This window comes from Marmota marmota, unplaced genomic scaffold (genome assembly GCF_001458135.2).
Source record: "Marmota marmota marmota unplaced genomic scaffold, marMar, whole genome shotgun sequence".
Lineage (NCBI taxonomy): Eukaryota > Metazoa > Chordata > Mammalia > Rodentia > Sciuridae > Marmota > Marmota marmota.
The window spans coordinates 8,019,592-8,033,688 of record NW_026000051.1 but is presented as its reverse complement, the minus strand read 5'-3'; the positions used below and the strand labels follow the sequence as shown (position 1 = coordinate 8,033,688).

The window sequence follows — 14,097 nt, the reverse complement described above, 5'->3', positions numbered from 1 at the left end:
TTTTTTTTTTTTTTTTTTATTCCTGTCCTCCCCCTCCCCTTTGTTTCCCTTTGTCTAATCCAGTGAATTTCTATTACCCACTCCCCGCCATTCCCCACCCCACTTTTTGTGAGTTAGCATCCGCATATCAGAGAGAACATTTGGCCTTTGGTTTTTTGGGATTGTCAGCCAAGAATTTTTGCTATCTGACCTTTTAAGTTCACAAGATATCAGTATTGTATAATCCTGTGGCATTTTTGTTTTCTTAAGGAGATGGAGGCTGTTTTTCTTGAGATAGATGAAACAGCCAAAACAAAACTAGTTGATGAAAAAAACACTTCTGTCATAATGTCCATAACCTATTGTCAGGACATATAACTTGACGATAGTTTTGCCTTTCATTCCTTGTTCTTTGAAAGTTTGCATTTACAGCAGGTTGAGAGGATGTATCTGCTTGACTTGATCAGTTTGCTCATGAATAGTATTATGCACCATGTATTATACCACAAGCTTTTTACATCAGCTACATCTATGTTTTACTTCTTCGGAATGAAAAGAATATGTGTTCTTGAATCAGGTTTAATTTTATAAGCACTTAGTTAGAATGTTTTGCAAGAAATCTTTGTTGTGTTCTCTTAGGAAAGGGATCATCCTTAATGTTGGTGTGATTTGTTTTCAGAACCTTTTCAAATTTAATGATGTCATTATTCTGGTAGGAACTTACTAAATTTGTCATTGTTAGAATTTCTAGATCGTTTTTGTATGGCTTGACCTCTGGTAAGTCAAATGGATTTCTTCCAAATTCTTCAGTATATTTCCTAAGACCAAATATTTTAAGCAAATGGTTCACATGGAACTTCTTAGTTTATTATCATTCTTGAAGTCCTCAGAAATTCAGTATGTGAATTTTCAAACTGACCTTCTCTTGAGGGCATTTTACCCTTTCATTCTTCACTGGCTCTCATGATCAGTAGATAAGGGATGATTGATGAAAACTGAACAATTATAGAGTGTTTTCAATTTTTTAAATTTTTTTCCATCCTATGTGCATTTAAATTTCCAAATAATATTTTTTTCTAGTAATTATATCCTTTTTCAGATTGTCTTCTCTATCATTAGTCTGGTAAAACTGATGCAACTGGTGTAAAAAAAAATCAAAGATTTTCATATTCCTATCACTTCTTTTCCTTTCAATTCTAAATTCCTTTCCATTAAGAATTTTCCTTAGAGTTTCAAATGTTCAGATGGAGGTATAATTCAAGAATAGAGTTAATAAGCTTTGGCTTGGGGTAGAATTTAGTGGCACTTGCTTAGCATGAGTAAGATCCTGGGTTCCAGCACCCAAAAAAACAAAAGAATTAATAGACTTTTTCACAAAATTTCTTAAAACTTCATTTTGAATATAGATCAGTAATAATATATGTCTGGCCAGGCATGGTGGCACAGACCTATAATCCCAGCAGTTCGGTAGTCTGAGGCAAGAGGATTGCAAATTCATAGCCAGACTCAGCAACTTAGCAAGATCCTGTCTCAAAATAAAAAAGGTCTTGGGCAGGTGGTGTTCCTCAGTGGTAATGGGTTCAATCCCCAGTTCCAGAAAGAGAGAATATCAATTCTGGAAAGTTTTGCTGGTTAGAAATTCATATTAAGCATAGTTAGTACTTTAAGCCTCCACTTTTTTTTCCAAGTTCCAGGCTTCTTCAGCGATTGCTTACTATCCCTTTGATGTTTTTTTTCTTTTTTTCTTTTTCATTATTTATTTTTCAGTTTTCGGAGGACCCAACTTTGTTTGTATGTGGTGCTGAGGATCGATCCCGGGCCGCACGCATGCCAGGCAAGCGCGCTACCGCTTGAGCCACATCCCCAGCCCCATGATGTTTTTTTCCTACAACACTTTCAAATTAGAATTCTGATTTTCAGAAATCCCATAAGTATTCCAAGTAGTAGTCCTCCTCATCTTTGTATGAGCAATCATTCTCCCTTTGCAGACATCTTGTTTGGGTGTCTCACTGTGGTTTTAAATTAGCATTTCTCTACCTTTTCATTTATTTCATTTATTTATTTGTGTTTGTCTATTTTCTTCTGCAAAGTGTCAAGTGTGTCCTTTTTATTAAGTTGTCTTTCTCTTTCAGTTCTATGTGTGTATAAATATATTGCTTGCTCTTCTCTTTTTAAAAATTATTTTTTAGTTGTAGATGGACACGATACCTTTATTTTATTTGTTTATTTTTATGTGGTGCTGAGTATAGAACCCAGTGTCTCACAGGTGTCTGGCAAGCACTCCACCACTGAACTACAACCCCAGCTCCGCTTTCTTCTCTTAATGGTATTTTTAAGCAGAAATTTTTAATTTTAAATGAATTCTAGTTCATGTATTCTCTTCATGATGCTAAGGGTAATGTAAACTCTTGGTCATGCTCTAGTTTAAAGATTCAAGCTAGTACTCATGGTTTGCTGTGGATTAGTTGTGATTTTTCCCACAAAGTTTTATGTGTTAGAACCTTGGTCCTCGTTGTAGTGATGTTAAGTATTGGTGGTATCTTTTAAGAGGTGGGGTCTAGTGGGAGATGGTTATGTCATTGGTGGTATTGCCCTAGGAGAAGATTAAGGTTGTCCTCATTGGACCCCAGATAGTTCCTGAGAGAGTGAATTGCTTCCTGTCTTGCCACATGATCTCTCTTGTATGTGCTCCCACCATGGTGCCTTTTGCCGCATGGTGACCCAGTCAAGTGACTCCTCACCAGAAACTGAACCCATAGTGGGTAGGTGTCTGATCTTGGACGTGCAGCCTCCAAAACTGTAAACCAAATAACCCCTTTCTTTCTAAAATATCTAGCCTCTGCTGTTTTGTTATATCAATGAAAAATGTACTAATACCTGGTCAGTCCATTGTTGTTTGTTAGATCTATTGGTAAATTAAAGATTTGTTAAACATAAAAATTTTTTTATTCACTACCGTGTAATATATGCTCATGTCCATGATTTTATCTGTGTTCTGTTTTACATTGTATGTTCAATTTGTTTTATTTGTTTATTTTTTGTTTTATTTGAACCCAGTCCCCCACATTCAAGACAAGTGCTCTACCACTGAGCCCCAACCATAGCCCGTCTATGTTCACTTTAAAACTGAGTTTATTACTCCATTATCAGCTATATATATTTTATAGGTATTTCATCCTGGTCTGTGGCTTACGGTTTCATGTTATTAACAGTGGCTTTTTGAATAGTGAGATAGTGAGATTTAAAAATTTTTGATGAAGTGCCCAGTTTATCTTTTTTTTTTTAATGATTTATGACTTATAGGGACCTTTCTAGGTAATTCTGCAGCTCTCTGTTCATCTTCCTTTCTTAGTCCTATGCATCACACATTCTAGCCTCCTTGTCCTCCACAAACACCACCTGTGAGATTGTTCTTTCCCTGTCTCCCCCAACTCATTTTTATTTATTTATTTGTTTATTTTTGTGGTACTGGGGATTGAACCCAGGACCTTGTGCACGCAAGGCAAGCACTCTACCAACTGAGCCATATCCCCAGCTGTCTCCCTCAACTCAGGCAGGTAGTCCCTATTCCTAGCTCTGATTCAGTACCCTATCTATGGGTTGTCACCTGGAATCTGCCACCATACAGTAAGCTGCTGTAGTCTTGGGTCTTACCTTGATTTTTTTTTTTCCCTTTTGTCAGGGATCAACACAGTCTTGAACTGCCTTAACTGTTATTAAAATAGTGTTAATAACTAGTAATAACATGTGCCAATAAAGCAGTTTGGCAGTCTTACAGGAATAAGTAGTTTATCAGAACTTTTAAAACATAAGCTTCATATGTTATATACCACAGTGAATTTCATCATCATGTATATCCACAAGACACTAACATTTAAAAAAAAAAAGCCTAAGTAAATTCCAGAAAGTTCAATAGAGAGAAGGGATCATGGGGAGGAAGGAGGAAAGGAAAAGGGGGCAATACTAGGGATTGAATTGGAACAAATGATATGCTTTTATAATTATGTCAAAGTGAATCCTAATGTTATGTATATTATGTATAACTAAAAAGAACCAGTAAAAAAAAGTATATAAAGTTTTTCAGTTCAAATTTCACAATTGTAAGATACTCATGGCCCTAGGAACATGATTATCCCAAAGGCTAGAGAAATTACTGGAAGAAAAAAATTATCACTTTCATTTTTCATGTTAAAACCAGAATACCATCCAGGCTCTTGAATAGTATGCTGCTTATGATAAATTCTTATCAAGAAGAATCAAGTCTGTTTCTTAGCTAAGAAGGCAGTGCATTATTGAAGTTCTTTAGCATGTGAGCAAATAGGGTTTAACAAGGGAAGGAATTAGAAATAGCTGGGTGCTTGGTATGTTTCATGAAGGATTCCTAACTATCATTTGTTCAGTTTTAGTTAACTCATTATAGAAAAGGAAGCAGTTTTTCTCCATTGGCAAAAACAAAGAATACTTTCTCATAGCATGTTTAAATTCCTTTTCATTTGGTGATCTTGTTTCATACCATGTTGATTGCTACATACATTCTTATGCCATTTGCTCCAAGGACAAACCCTAATTAAGAAAATTCTCTTTTTCATTTGACAACTGGTACATGGGCTTCATGAAGCTCAAGGATCAATGAAAGTAGCACTTTTTTTTTCTTTTTCTTTTTCTTTTTTTAACCATACGATTTATTTATTTATTTATTTATTTTTTAGTCATACATGACAGTAGAATGAATTTTGATATATAATACATACATGGAATGTACATACATCAATCATATTGTCTATTCTATTCTGCTGTCCTTCCTATCCCCCTACTCCTCCCCTCCTCTTCCATCCTTTCTCTCTATCCAATCTAATGTGACACACTTTTTTTTTCTTTTTCTCATCACAACATCATATATGTATTCTGTATAACAATGAGGTTCTCCTTCCATCTTCCGTGCAACTCCCCTTCTCCCTCTTTTTCCCTCCCACCTGTCTTCCCTATTTAGTGGTAGTCTTCTTCTCATGCTCTTCCTCCCTATCCCATTTTGAGTCACCCCCCTTATATCAGAGAAGACATTCGGCATTTGTTTTTTAGGGATTGGCTAACTTCACTTAGCATAATCTGCTCTAATGCCATCCATTTGCTTGCATATGCCATGATCTTGTTATTTTTTAGTGCTGAATAATATTCCATTGTGTATAAATGCCACATCTTTTTAATCCATTCATCTATTGAAGGACATCTAAGTTGGTTCCACATTCTAGCTATTTGAAGTGTGCTGCTGTAAACATTGATGTGGCTGTGTCCCTGTAGTATGCTCTTTTTTAGGTCTTTTGGGTATAGTCTGAGAAGGGGAATAGCTGGGTCAAATGGTGGTTCCATTCCCAGCTTTCCAAGGAATCTCCATACTGCTTTCCAAATTGGCTGCACCAATTTGCAGTCCCACCAGCAATGTATGAGTGTACCTTCCCCACCCCCCATCCTCACCAGCACTTATTGTTGTTTGACTTCTTAATGGCTGCCATTCTTATTGGAGTGAGATGGTATCTTAGAGTAGTTTTAATTTGCATTTCTCTGATTGCTAAAGATAGTGAGCATTTTTTCATGTATTTGTTGATTGATTGTTTATCCTCTTCTGAGAAGTTTCTGTTCAAGTCCTTGGCCCATTTGTTGATTGGGTTATTTGCTTTTTTGTTGTTTAAGAAAGTAGCACTTTTTGTCATCAGTTATTCTAACAGAAACACCTTACCCATCTGCCTTTTGAAGTCAGATATAGTATTTTCTATGGGAAACTGATTTTGAATATCACATTTTCTCTCTTACTATAGAAAGGTCACCGGCTACACTTCTTTACATTAAATATGGAATATAAAATGAGGTTTATAGAGTAAAGGAGTTGCTTGTCTTTCATTTTCCCAAAACCCCTTAACATTTGCTTTTACTTTGGCTTACGTGATTAGCCCTAGAGAGGCAGTGACTATGGACATGCATGTGTACATGTGTATCTTTGCAGCATTTTAAAATATATAAAAGAAAAGACCGTGTTTTATAAACCAAACAAGTATCAATAGTACTGACCCACTAAACCTTCTCTTCCCTTATGTTTTTCTACAGGAGTCTCCCCAGGACAGTGCTATCACACGGGATATTAACCGGACATTTCCAGCCCATGATTATTTCAAGGACACAGGAGGAGATGGACAAGACTCCTTATATAAAATATGCAAGGTATTTCATGTCAGAAAAAAAAAAATTCCATTTTGAATGGCGTTCTGGTTCTTTGAAATTATATGACCACAAAGTGTAGTTCGTATTTGATGGTCAAGAATGCAGAAAGGAGAGAAAAGGCTATAAAATAAAGGTATCAACATAATTTTAGATTCATTAAAGAACAGGAATAATTAGAAATTAGTAGTAGAGATTTTTTTTTTCTCCCTTATAGTTAGGATTTTCAGATGACAGTCCCCTGGATCCCTATTTATACTCTTGCTTATATATTAAGAACCTCAGAGCCGTGTAACATAGCAATCTTCTTTGCAGTATTTACATTGTACATCCTAAACTTTTCACATTGGGTATAGTCCAATAGTGGGAAGTGCCAGTATGCATCCAGGTGGATTTATAGTGCTGCACCATGGTGGAAAATACTAAATTCTGTCAGAAGGTCTGTACCTGAGCACTGTAAAGAAAATGATAGCCTGTTTCACTTCAGGAATCTCGTTTTCAAAAAGAAAATTATATATCAGAGATATAGAGATAAAAGAAAAAATTGGGACCAGTTTTTCAACTTTGACCTAGAACTAGAACTAGTTTTTAGTCTTTTTTTGCTAGATCTAGTTTTTAGTCTTTTTTTCCCCCACAGAATTAATCAAGTAATTATTCAAAATCAATTATGTAGTAGACACCTGTCCTTAAGGAACTTAGAATTTTATGATGGAGAAGGAAAAACTAACAACTGGTTTTAGGATAGGATAGCAATAAAGGATGGACTCTCCAATGATGAAGAATATGGTATGAACTCAGAGGATAGCTAGAGTTGACAAATTTTTCTTAAAATTTAATTTAAATTTCTACATAAGACACACATAGCTCAGATTTTTAATCTTGTCTGATATAGCCACTTCTTTTTCTTTTCTTTTTTTTTTAGTTGTAGATGGACACAATATTTGTCTATATGTAGTGCTGAGGACCGCACCCAGTGCCTCACACATGCTAGGCAAGTGCTCTACTACTGAGCCACACTATTGTCCCCCAACCCTTTTTTTTTTTAAGAGACAGGGACTTGCTGAGTTGTTTAGGGCCTCCCTAAGTTGCTAAGGCTGGCTTTAAACTTGCAATTCTCCTGCTTCAGCCTTCTGAGCTGCTGGGATAACAGGCATGTACCTTGCCTTTTTAACTTCTCAGTTGTATTTTCCACTTAAGTAGTCACTCTTGTCATTCCTCGTCTTATTACAGAAAGAAACCTCTGGTCCCTCATCTCAGTCCTGCAGTCCAGCCCGAATCTCTCGGTGATTTTCCCTGCGGCTGTCTCCTCTTGACTGGTCATACTCTCACCTCTCACAACTTCACCAACTCCTTCTCCTGCTCTCCTTCTCTGCCTGACCTTATGACAGAGTCCCTCCCCTGGGTGTTCACTTGGTAGTTCTCTCCAGCTCTGCACTGTCCCCTGGGAGATCCCTTCCATCTGAAAGTAGCAGCTGTCATAACTGCATTGGTGTTCTCAAATCTAGCTTAGCTCACAGTCTTAAGTCTCCGTGTCAGGGTATGTCAAGTACATCGAAAAAATGAGTCTTAAAATAGAGTTTATTTTAAAACATATTTTATTATGAAAATTTTAAGACAGTCATAAAAGTTGACCAGTATTCTGAATTTATGTATATTCCCCACACAAAGAGCTATGTTGGCATGTGTTACTACCAGTTTTTAACACAGTCTTAACAACTTTGGAATCAGCATTTGTTCATTTGTAATAATTTGTTAGATGGAAAATGGTATCTACTTGTATCATAAACAGATCATTTCTTAAGGCCCTCTTTGCATATCCTGTCTTTGGAAAAGTATATGTTTCTCCCAACCTATATCCCTTTCATCAGATAAGCTGTGATAAAGTGGGAAATCTAATAGAATTACATTTGATTCTATCTGAATTTATGAAAGCATGATTATATGTATGTTTAAAAGCTATAGTTTCACTAAAAGATAATGATGAAACCTGTTCATGTATTAACTAGATTATTATCTGATAAGAAGTGGCATCACATTTTGCTAAGAGATAATTTAAACATACCCAATTTTAAATTGTTTTCTTGGGACACAGGAACCTTACTACAAAAAAAGTAGGTGGAGAATAAAGTTTCACCAGATATAAATTTATTAAATAGGGAAGAACATCTTGAATCTGTAGGGATTCTCTTTCTACATTAGAACTGCTACTACTAATCATTTAAGATAATGTTCAGAGGAGATGGTAATAATCATCTCCTGCCAAAAAAAAATAGGATTCCAGAGGAACCCACAAATGTATTCCCCCTTACCAGAAAAGTTATTGCTGACATTAGGGGAAGAATTATATTTTGGTGTCTTTGCCAAAAGACTTTTTCCCTGAAAGAAAAATGAGTGACATTAACAGTGTTAGTAAGTGCCTGCTATATGTAAGGTGCTGCCTAGGTTGAATAGGACATCATCCCAGGCCTCAGAATATCTTCAATCCAGAGAGAAGATAGTGGGGTAGGGAGGGGGAGCATGGGAAGAATAAATGAATTCTTGATAGGGCAGAGTGGTGGGAGGGAAAGGGAGGAGGGGCAGGGGATTTGCAAGGATGGTGGAATGTGATGGACATCATTATCAAAGTACATGTATGAACACACGAATTGGTGTCAGCATACTTTATGTACAACCAGAGATATGAAAAATTGTGCTATATATGTGTAATAAGAATTGTAATGAATTCCACTATCATTTATTTTTTAAAAAAAAAATCAATAAGAATAAATAAATAAATAATAAAATGCAGTGTGGTAAGTGCTATAATAACCATGGATGTAGTAAGTGCCACAGAAGCACAGAGAAGAGAGGAATTAGTGCTCGGTAATTAGAATATGGTAGGGGCTTGTAGGAAGACTGCATTTTTTCAGACAGAGAAGAGGGGAATCTCTAGGGTACAGCATGAGCCATCACAAATTTTCAGAACCTTTTTCAATGCCCCGAAATGGTTTTCGCTTAATCTCCACTCCTTGGCCACAGGAAGTGGTGTGATGACAGTTCTGTTTATTGTAAAAAAAGAATTGCAATTGGAAAGAGGTATTGGTACCATTCATTGGTCATCCAAATGCCCCAGTGGAGTGTCTGTAGCATCCTCCAGACTTCTGTGTTCAAGATCCTAGAGGGCAACCATGGCCCATGAGTCACTGCATTCCTTTAAATTTCTTGTTTTTCCCCCCTCCTCAGGCTTATTCTGTATATGATGAAGAGATTGGCTATTGTCAAGGCCAGTCATTTCTTGCTGCTGTGCTGCTTCTCCATGTGAGTAATTAGGTCTCTCCTATGATTTACACCTGGTAGACTTAGCTTATACTTATCTACAGGCTGGAGGATAGTCTTATTGGGTTTGGCCAGACTCTAGGAGTTTTAACTCCTGTATCTGGAAACTACAAGAGAAACACGGTGAGAATAAATGACAAGTGTTGAAAACTAGTACAATGATAGACTTTCTTTTTATTACTAGGAAAATTGGGTAGATTTTAGTATTGGTTGGCTCCTTGGGGATACTCTGTTGTCTCTAAAGGAGCCACTATCATTAATGTTTGTTTGGGGATTTATGTATTGGGGTGAGAAGAAGGCAGAGAACTTGGCTTGCTTTATTGCCATTTTATTCATGCCTTTATTCACAAAGACCTTTACCCTCCAGATTTTTAATTTTCTTTTAAAGCCAAAACAAAGTTGAAAAATGTAAAGGTGAACACTCAGAGTTCTAGAGTACTCTCCATCTATTATCAATAAGTGTTTTCCACACTGATTTCTCGTCTTGTCTCTCTCTGCATCTCTTTTTCTCTTTCACACACACATTTTATTTTTTATTGGAAAAAAATAATTGAATTTTGCTTTGTTTTGGTACCAGGGATTGAACTCAGGAGTGCTCTAACCACTGAACTACATCCCCAGCCCTTTCTTTATTTAGGTCTTGCTAAGTTATTTAAGGTCTAGCTGGGTTGCTGAGGCTGGCTTTGAATTTGGGATACTCCTGAGCCTCCTGAGCTGCCAGGATTACAGGCTTGCACCATGAATTTATTTTTTGAAAGGAAGTAGCAAACAATGAGATTCTGAGCATGTGACTTGTAAGGACATGGGCATTCTATAGCATAACCATAATATAATGATCACATCCAAAAATGCCATGTTTATTCAGTAATGTCACAGTCCACGTTCATTTTTTTTCCCATTGTCTACTTGGCAAAGTTCTTTACAGTCCTTTTTTTCTAATCATTATCCAGGGAAGATTCAGACATTGTATTTCCTTATTATTTCTCTTTTTCTTTTAATCTAAACTGGCCCACTTTCCTCTTTTGTGTTTCCTGCCATTGATAGTTTTGAAAAACTCAAAAGTCGTCTTGTAAAATGTCCCATATTCTTAATTTATCTAATTATTTCCTCATGATTAAGTTGAAATGTGTGGCAAGAATACCACATAGGAGATGTCAGCAAAGGGGTTTTAAGTGCTGTGCTGGAGGTCAGAGGTGAATGAGTAGTGGACATGATCTTCATCCTAATGGGTGTAATGCTAGTGACTTCTCCTAATTGTAAGGAAATAATCGTACAAATTTCCGTGTTACTGTGAAGGTAAAATAAAATGTTTAATGAAAGATTGTAACAGAGAGCCTTATTTAGATTTAAAGGCTTCTCTGGGGAGGTAGCCTTGCAGTATACCCTGAAACATGAAAAGGGGTGCTACTCTGTTTTGAACTTTTCAGTGTTACTTTTTCCTTTTTAAGTTGTTGTGGAGATAAACTATTTTAAAAGCATGAGCGTGGAGAGGAGAGCATCACTGGCAAAGGGAATAGTGTAGTATTTAGAAGCCCTGAAATGGGGAACCACTTGTGTATGGAAGGAATTGGAAGAATGTAACTAGAATATCCTGCATGGAGGGAGGAAGGGGTGGGAGCTGGAGAGGGAAGCAAAGGTTCCCCTAGGAGGCCCTGGAGGCTAGGATCTCATGTTGTTTCTCTAATCAGCAGGAAGCCACTGAAGGGTTGGGAGCTATATTGTGTAGGTTGTAATACAGGTAAAGCAAAGGCTGCTTTGTAACTCTTCTCCATTGTGAACCCAGCTTGGTAGTATTTTGATTGTATAAAAAGCTGTGATGTTAATAAAGAGTTCATATAAAAATATGCTAAAGCTGTGATATTAATAAAGAGGTCAAGTTTTTAAAATTTTGTTTGGTTGTTTTAGTCAAACTTTATCTTGGTCTCACAAGCCTGTGTTGTTTCTCTTGCAACCTCAGGCCAGTGACATCCCCACTTAAGTACTATAACCCATGGAAAATGGCTTTCCCAGATTCCCCCGGTTTTGGTTTGAACTTCTGTTGCCTGCTGCAGTGTGAAGATCAATGCTTGTTTCAATGTGAGGAGAATCAGAAATCCTGTGTGGGTCAGGCCACTTCTCTCACATGTGGGAACGTGAAGTTGCCTTCTGTGATGAAGACCTCAAAAGATCTGATCTATTGAATAATCTGCTATGTTTCTTTCATTTATTCCTTAATCTGGTTTGCTCTTTGGTCCTCTTTATTCTCAGTGATTTCTGTACTTACCTCACCTCCCTACTCTTGTTCCACGAAGCCTGCCCACCTTCCCAACTTTTGAAAGGCTTGTTGCTGTCATACCAAGCCTTAAATAACATTGTCAGTGCTTTTCTTCTGTTTTGAAAACTAGACATCTTGCTAGGTTCTCAGGGAAATATTTTCCCATAAAGCTATGAAGATGTATCTATTAGTATAAATAGATTATTATAAATATGTATTATTTATAAATAGAAGTAAAACAGGGGTTTTGTAGCACTTTTAGCTGTACTGCAAACATTCCTTTGATACTTCAGGCATTATGGTAAGCCTTAACATGTGTAATGTTCTTTTATAACAAGCTGTGTTTTCAATAGTGATGGAGAAGAAAAAAAAATTTACTAGAAAATAAAGGCACCTAAGGGAAGTACAATGATTAAATGGAGGTCTCATGATTTAGGAAAGATGAAACCTTCTCTGTGTATCAGCCTGTTCCTAAACTCATCTCAATTCCTGTCCTCCCCACAAAGCCTATTCCTGACTTCTGGCAGATGCAGATCTTCCTGTCCTGTGTTCTCACTGATCCTTCTACCTAATTCATATTACAGTTACTATATCCTAGCTGTACGGGAGGCTCCTTGAGGACAGGCACAGTGCTGACACAGAGTAGGCATCATTGAACATTCATTTCTTGCCCGAGTAATCAAAACTTTAGACCTGAGGTTCTGCAAACTACATTTCCTGGTAAGACAATAGAAGGACGGATTTACTATACTGAGAAAACTTGTGTGTATGTTTTGTAACTTTTCCCTGGTTGCCTGTCTGTTACAGATGCCTGAAGAACAGGCATTCAGTGTTCTGGTCAAGATCATGTTTGACTATGGTCTCAGGGAACTTTTCAAGCAAAACTTTGAAGATTTGCATTGCAAATTTTCCCAGTTGGAACGCCTCATGCAGGTAAAAAGAGAAACCAGCTTGCCTTCAATAAAAAGAGCAGGGTAGGGAGAGCTAGATTGAGGACTCAGTATCATCCTTGATTAAGAACAGGTTTTGTTTCTGTCAGTTCTCACTGTGGTGAGGAGGTCAAGATTAATATAATGTGAACCTGATGGAGTGAGCTGATTTTTCAGTCTCAAAAACAGCCGAAAGAGCAAATGACTTTGTAAGGCCCTTTGTCACAGCACATTCAGTCAAGAAGTGCTCACTCACCACGGCTGTGAAGCTGGTTAGGAATTTCATAACAAAAGTGAAACAAACTTTCCCAAACAACTTTCCCAAACATTTCATATCTTGGAAAGAAAAACTGGCTTTCCAAATACTTGTCACCATGTGGGGATTCCTTCTTTCTTTAGAGCTAATTTGTGGTCTGGAAAAGAGGCTGAGTGCCAGCTTAATACCAGATGATAAGTATTCTGAGCATTTCAGAGATTTTTTGAAGAACACAAGTATATGATTTTTTTGCCCTATTTCTGGCAGATTTATGAGCCTCCTAAGAGGGAGTAGGATGGCTACTACACATGTGCCCAAAACTAATTAGAGGTTTGCTATTTCAGGAATATATCCCTGACCTCTACAGCCACTTCCTGGACATCAGCCTTGAAGCACACATGTATGCCTCCCAGTGGTTCCTTACACTTTTCACTGCAAAATTCCCTCTCTACATGGTCTTCCATATCATCGACCTGCTTTTATGTGAGGTGTGTATTAGAGGCCACAGCACTTTGACTGTTGTCTGCAGCATACTTTCTGTGTCAGCTCTGTCAAGAGTTTATTCTAAGTTATGTTATTTTCTTGCTGGGAAATCCAGGCTGAAGTGAACCTTCCTTGAGCGAATACTACTCACATTTGTTGAAGTGCTCTCTGTTGAGAAAAGATATAGTAGACATTTGTATTAGTTAGAGTTAGGCTTGACTGCATTTTATAAAGAAACTCAAAATAACAGTGGCTAATTAAAACAGAGATTTCTTTCTCAGGTAAAAGAAGGCAGAAGGTTCCATCCTTAAATGGAATAGTTCTCCAGCCTTCATATCTTTTATTATGGCCAAGAGTGGAGTGGGGGCAAGTGCTTCCCTTTTTAAGAAATCTTCTACAAATTGGCCAAAACTTCATTATATGACTGTTTCACCCTGTTTTTTAAAGCTTGGTAGGAATTTGCTAAATCTGGGGAGATATATTATTAAACAGAAGAGTGATTCAGAGTAAAGAACAGTCTTTGCCGAGTTTTGGGTTTTGAGATGTAATGTGTGTATTTAAGAAAAAACTAAATATAAAAATAAAATGTTTATTATAGAAACTTTAGAACATAAGCAAAAAGTTAAAATACTTCTGGTCCCACTGTCTAAAAGTTAACTACTTTAATATTT

At 37.0% G+C, this 14,097-nt stretch overlaps 1 protein-coding gene, 1 non-coding gene and 1 pseudogene across 12 annotated transcripts in view; 1 reads left to right on the top strand and 2 right to left on the bottom strand.

Annotated features, from left to right (window-relative positions):
• The window catches only part of Rabgap1 (RAB GTPase activating protein 1), a 162,373-nt gene that overhangs the window by 118,239 nt on the left and 30,037 nt on the right, over nucleotides 1-14,097 (top strand). For all 11 annotated transcript variants that reach the window (XM_015497611.2, XM_048813108.1, XM_048813107.1 and 8 more), the window contains 4 exons: nucleotides 6,079-6,192; nucleotides 9,412-9,486; nucleotides 12,566-12,691; nucleotides 13,288-13,431. In XM_015497611.2, the coding sequence (XP_015353097.1) occupies nucleotides 6,079-6,192; nucleotides 9,412-9,486; nucleotides 12,566-12,691; nucleotides 13,288-13,431 (459 nt within the window). The remainder of the gene's footprint in view (nucleotides 1-6,078; nucleotides 6,193-9,411; nucleotides 9,487-12,565; nucleotides 12,692-13,287; nucleotides 13,432-14,097) is intronic.
• Nucleotides 406-5,955, bottom strand: LOC107152154 (annotated as a pseudogene).
• Trnaa-ugc lies at nucleotides 3,440-3,513 on the bottom strand. The gene has a single exon. It is a non-coding gene; the product is annotated as a tRNA-Ala (tRNA).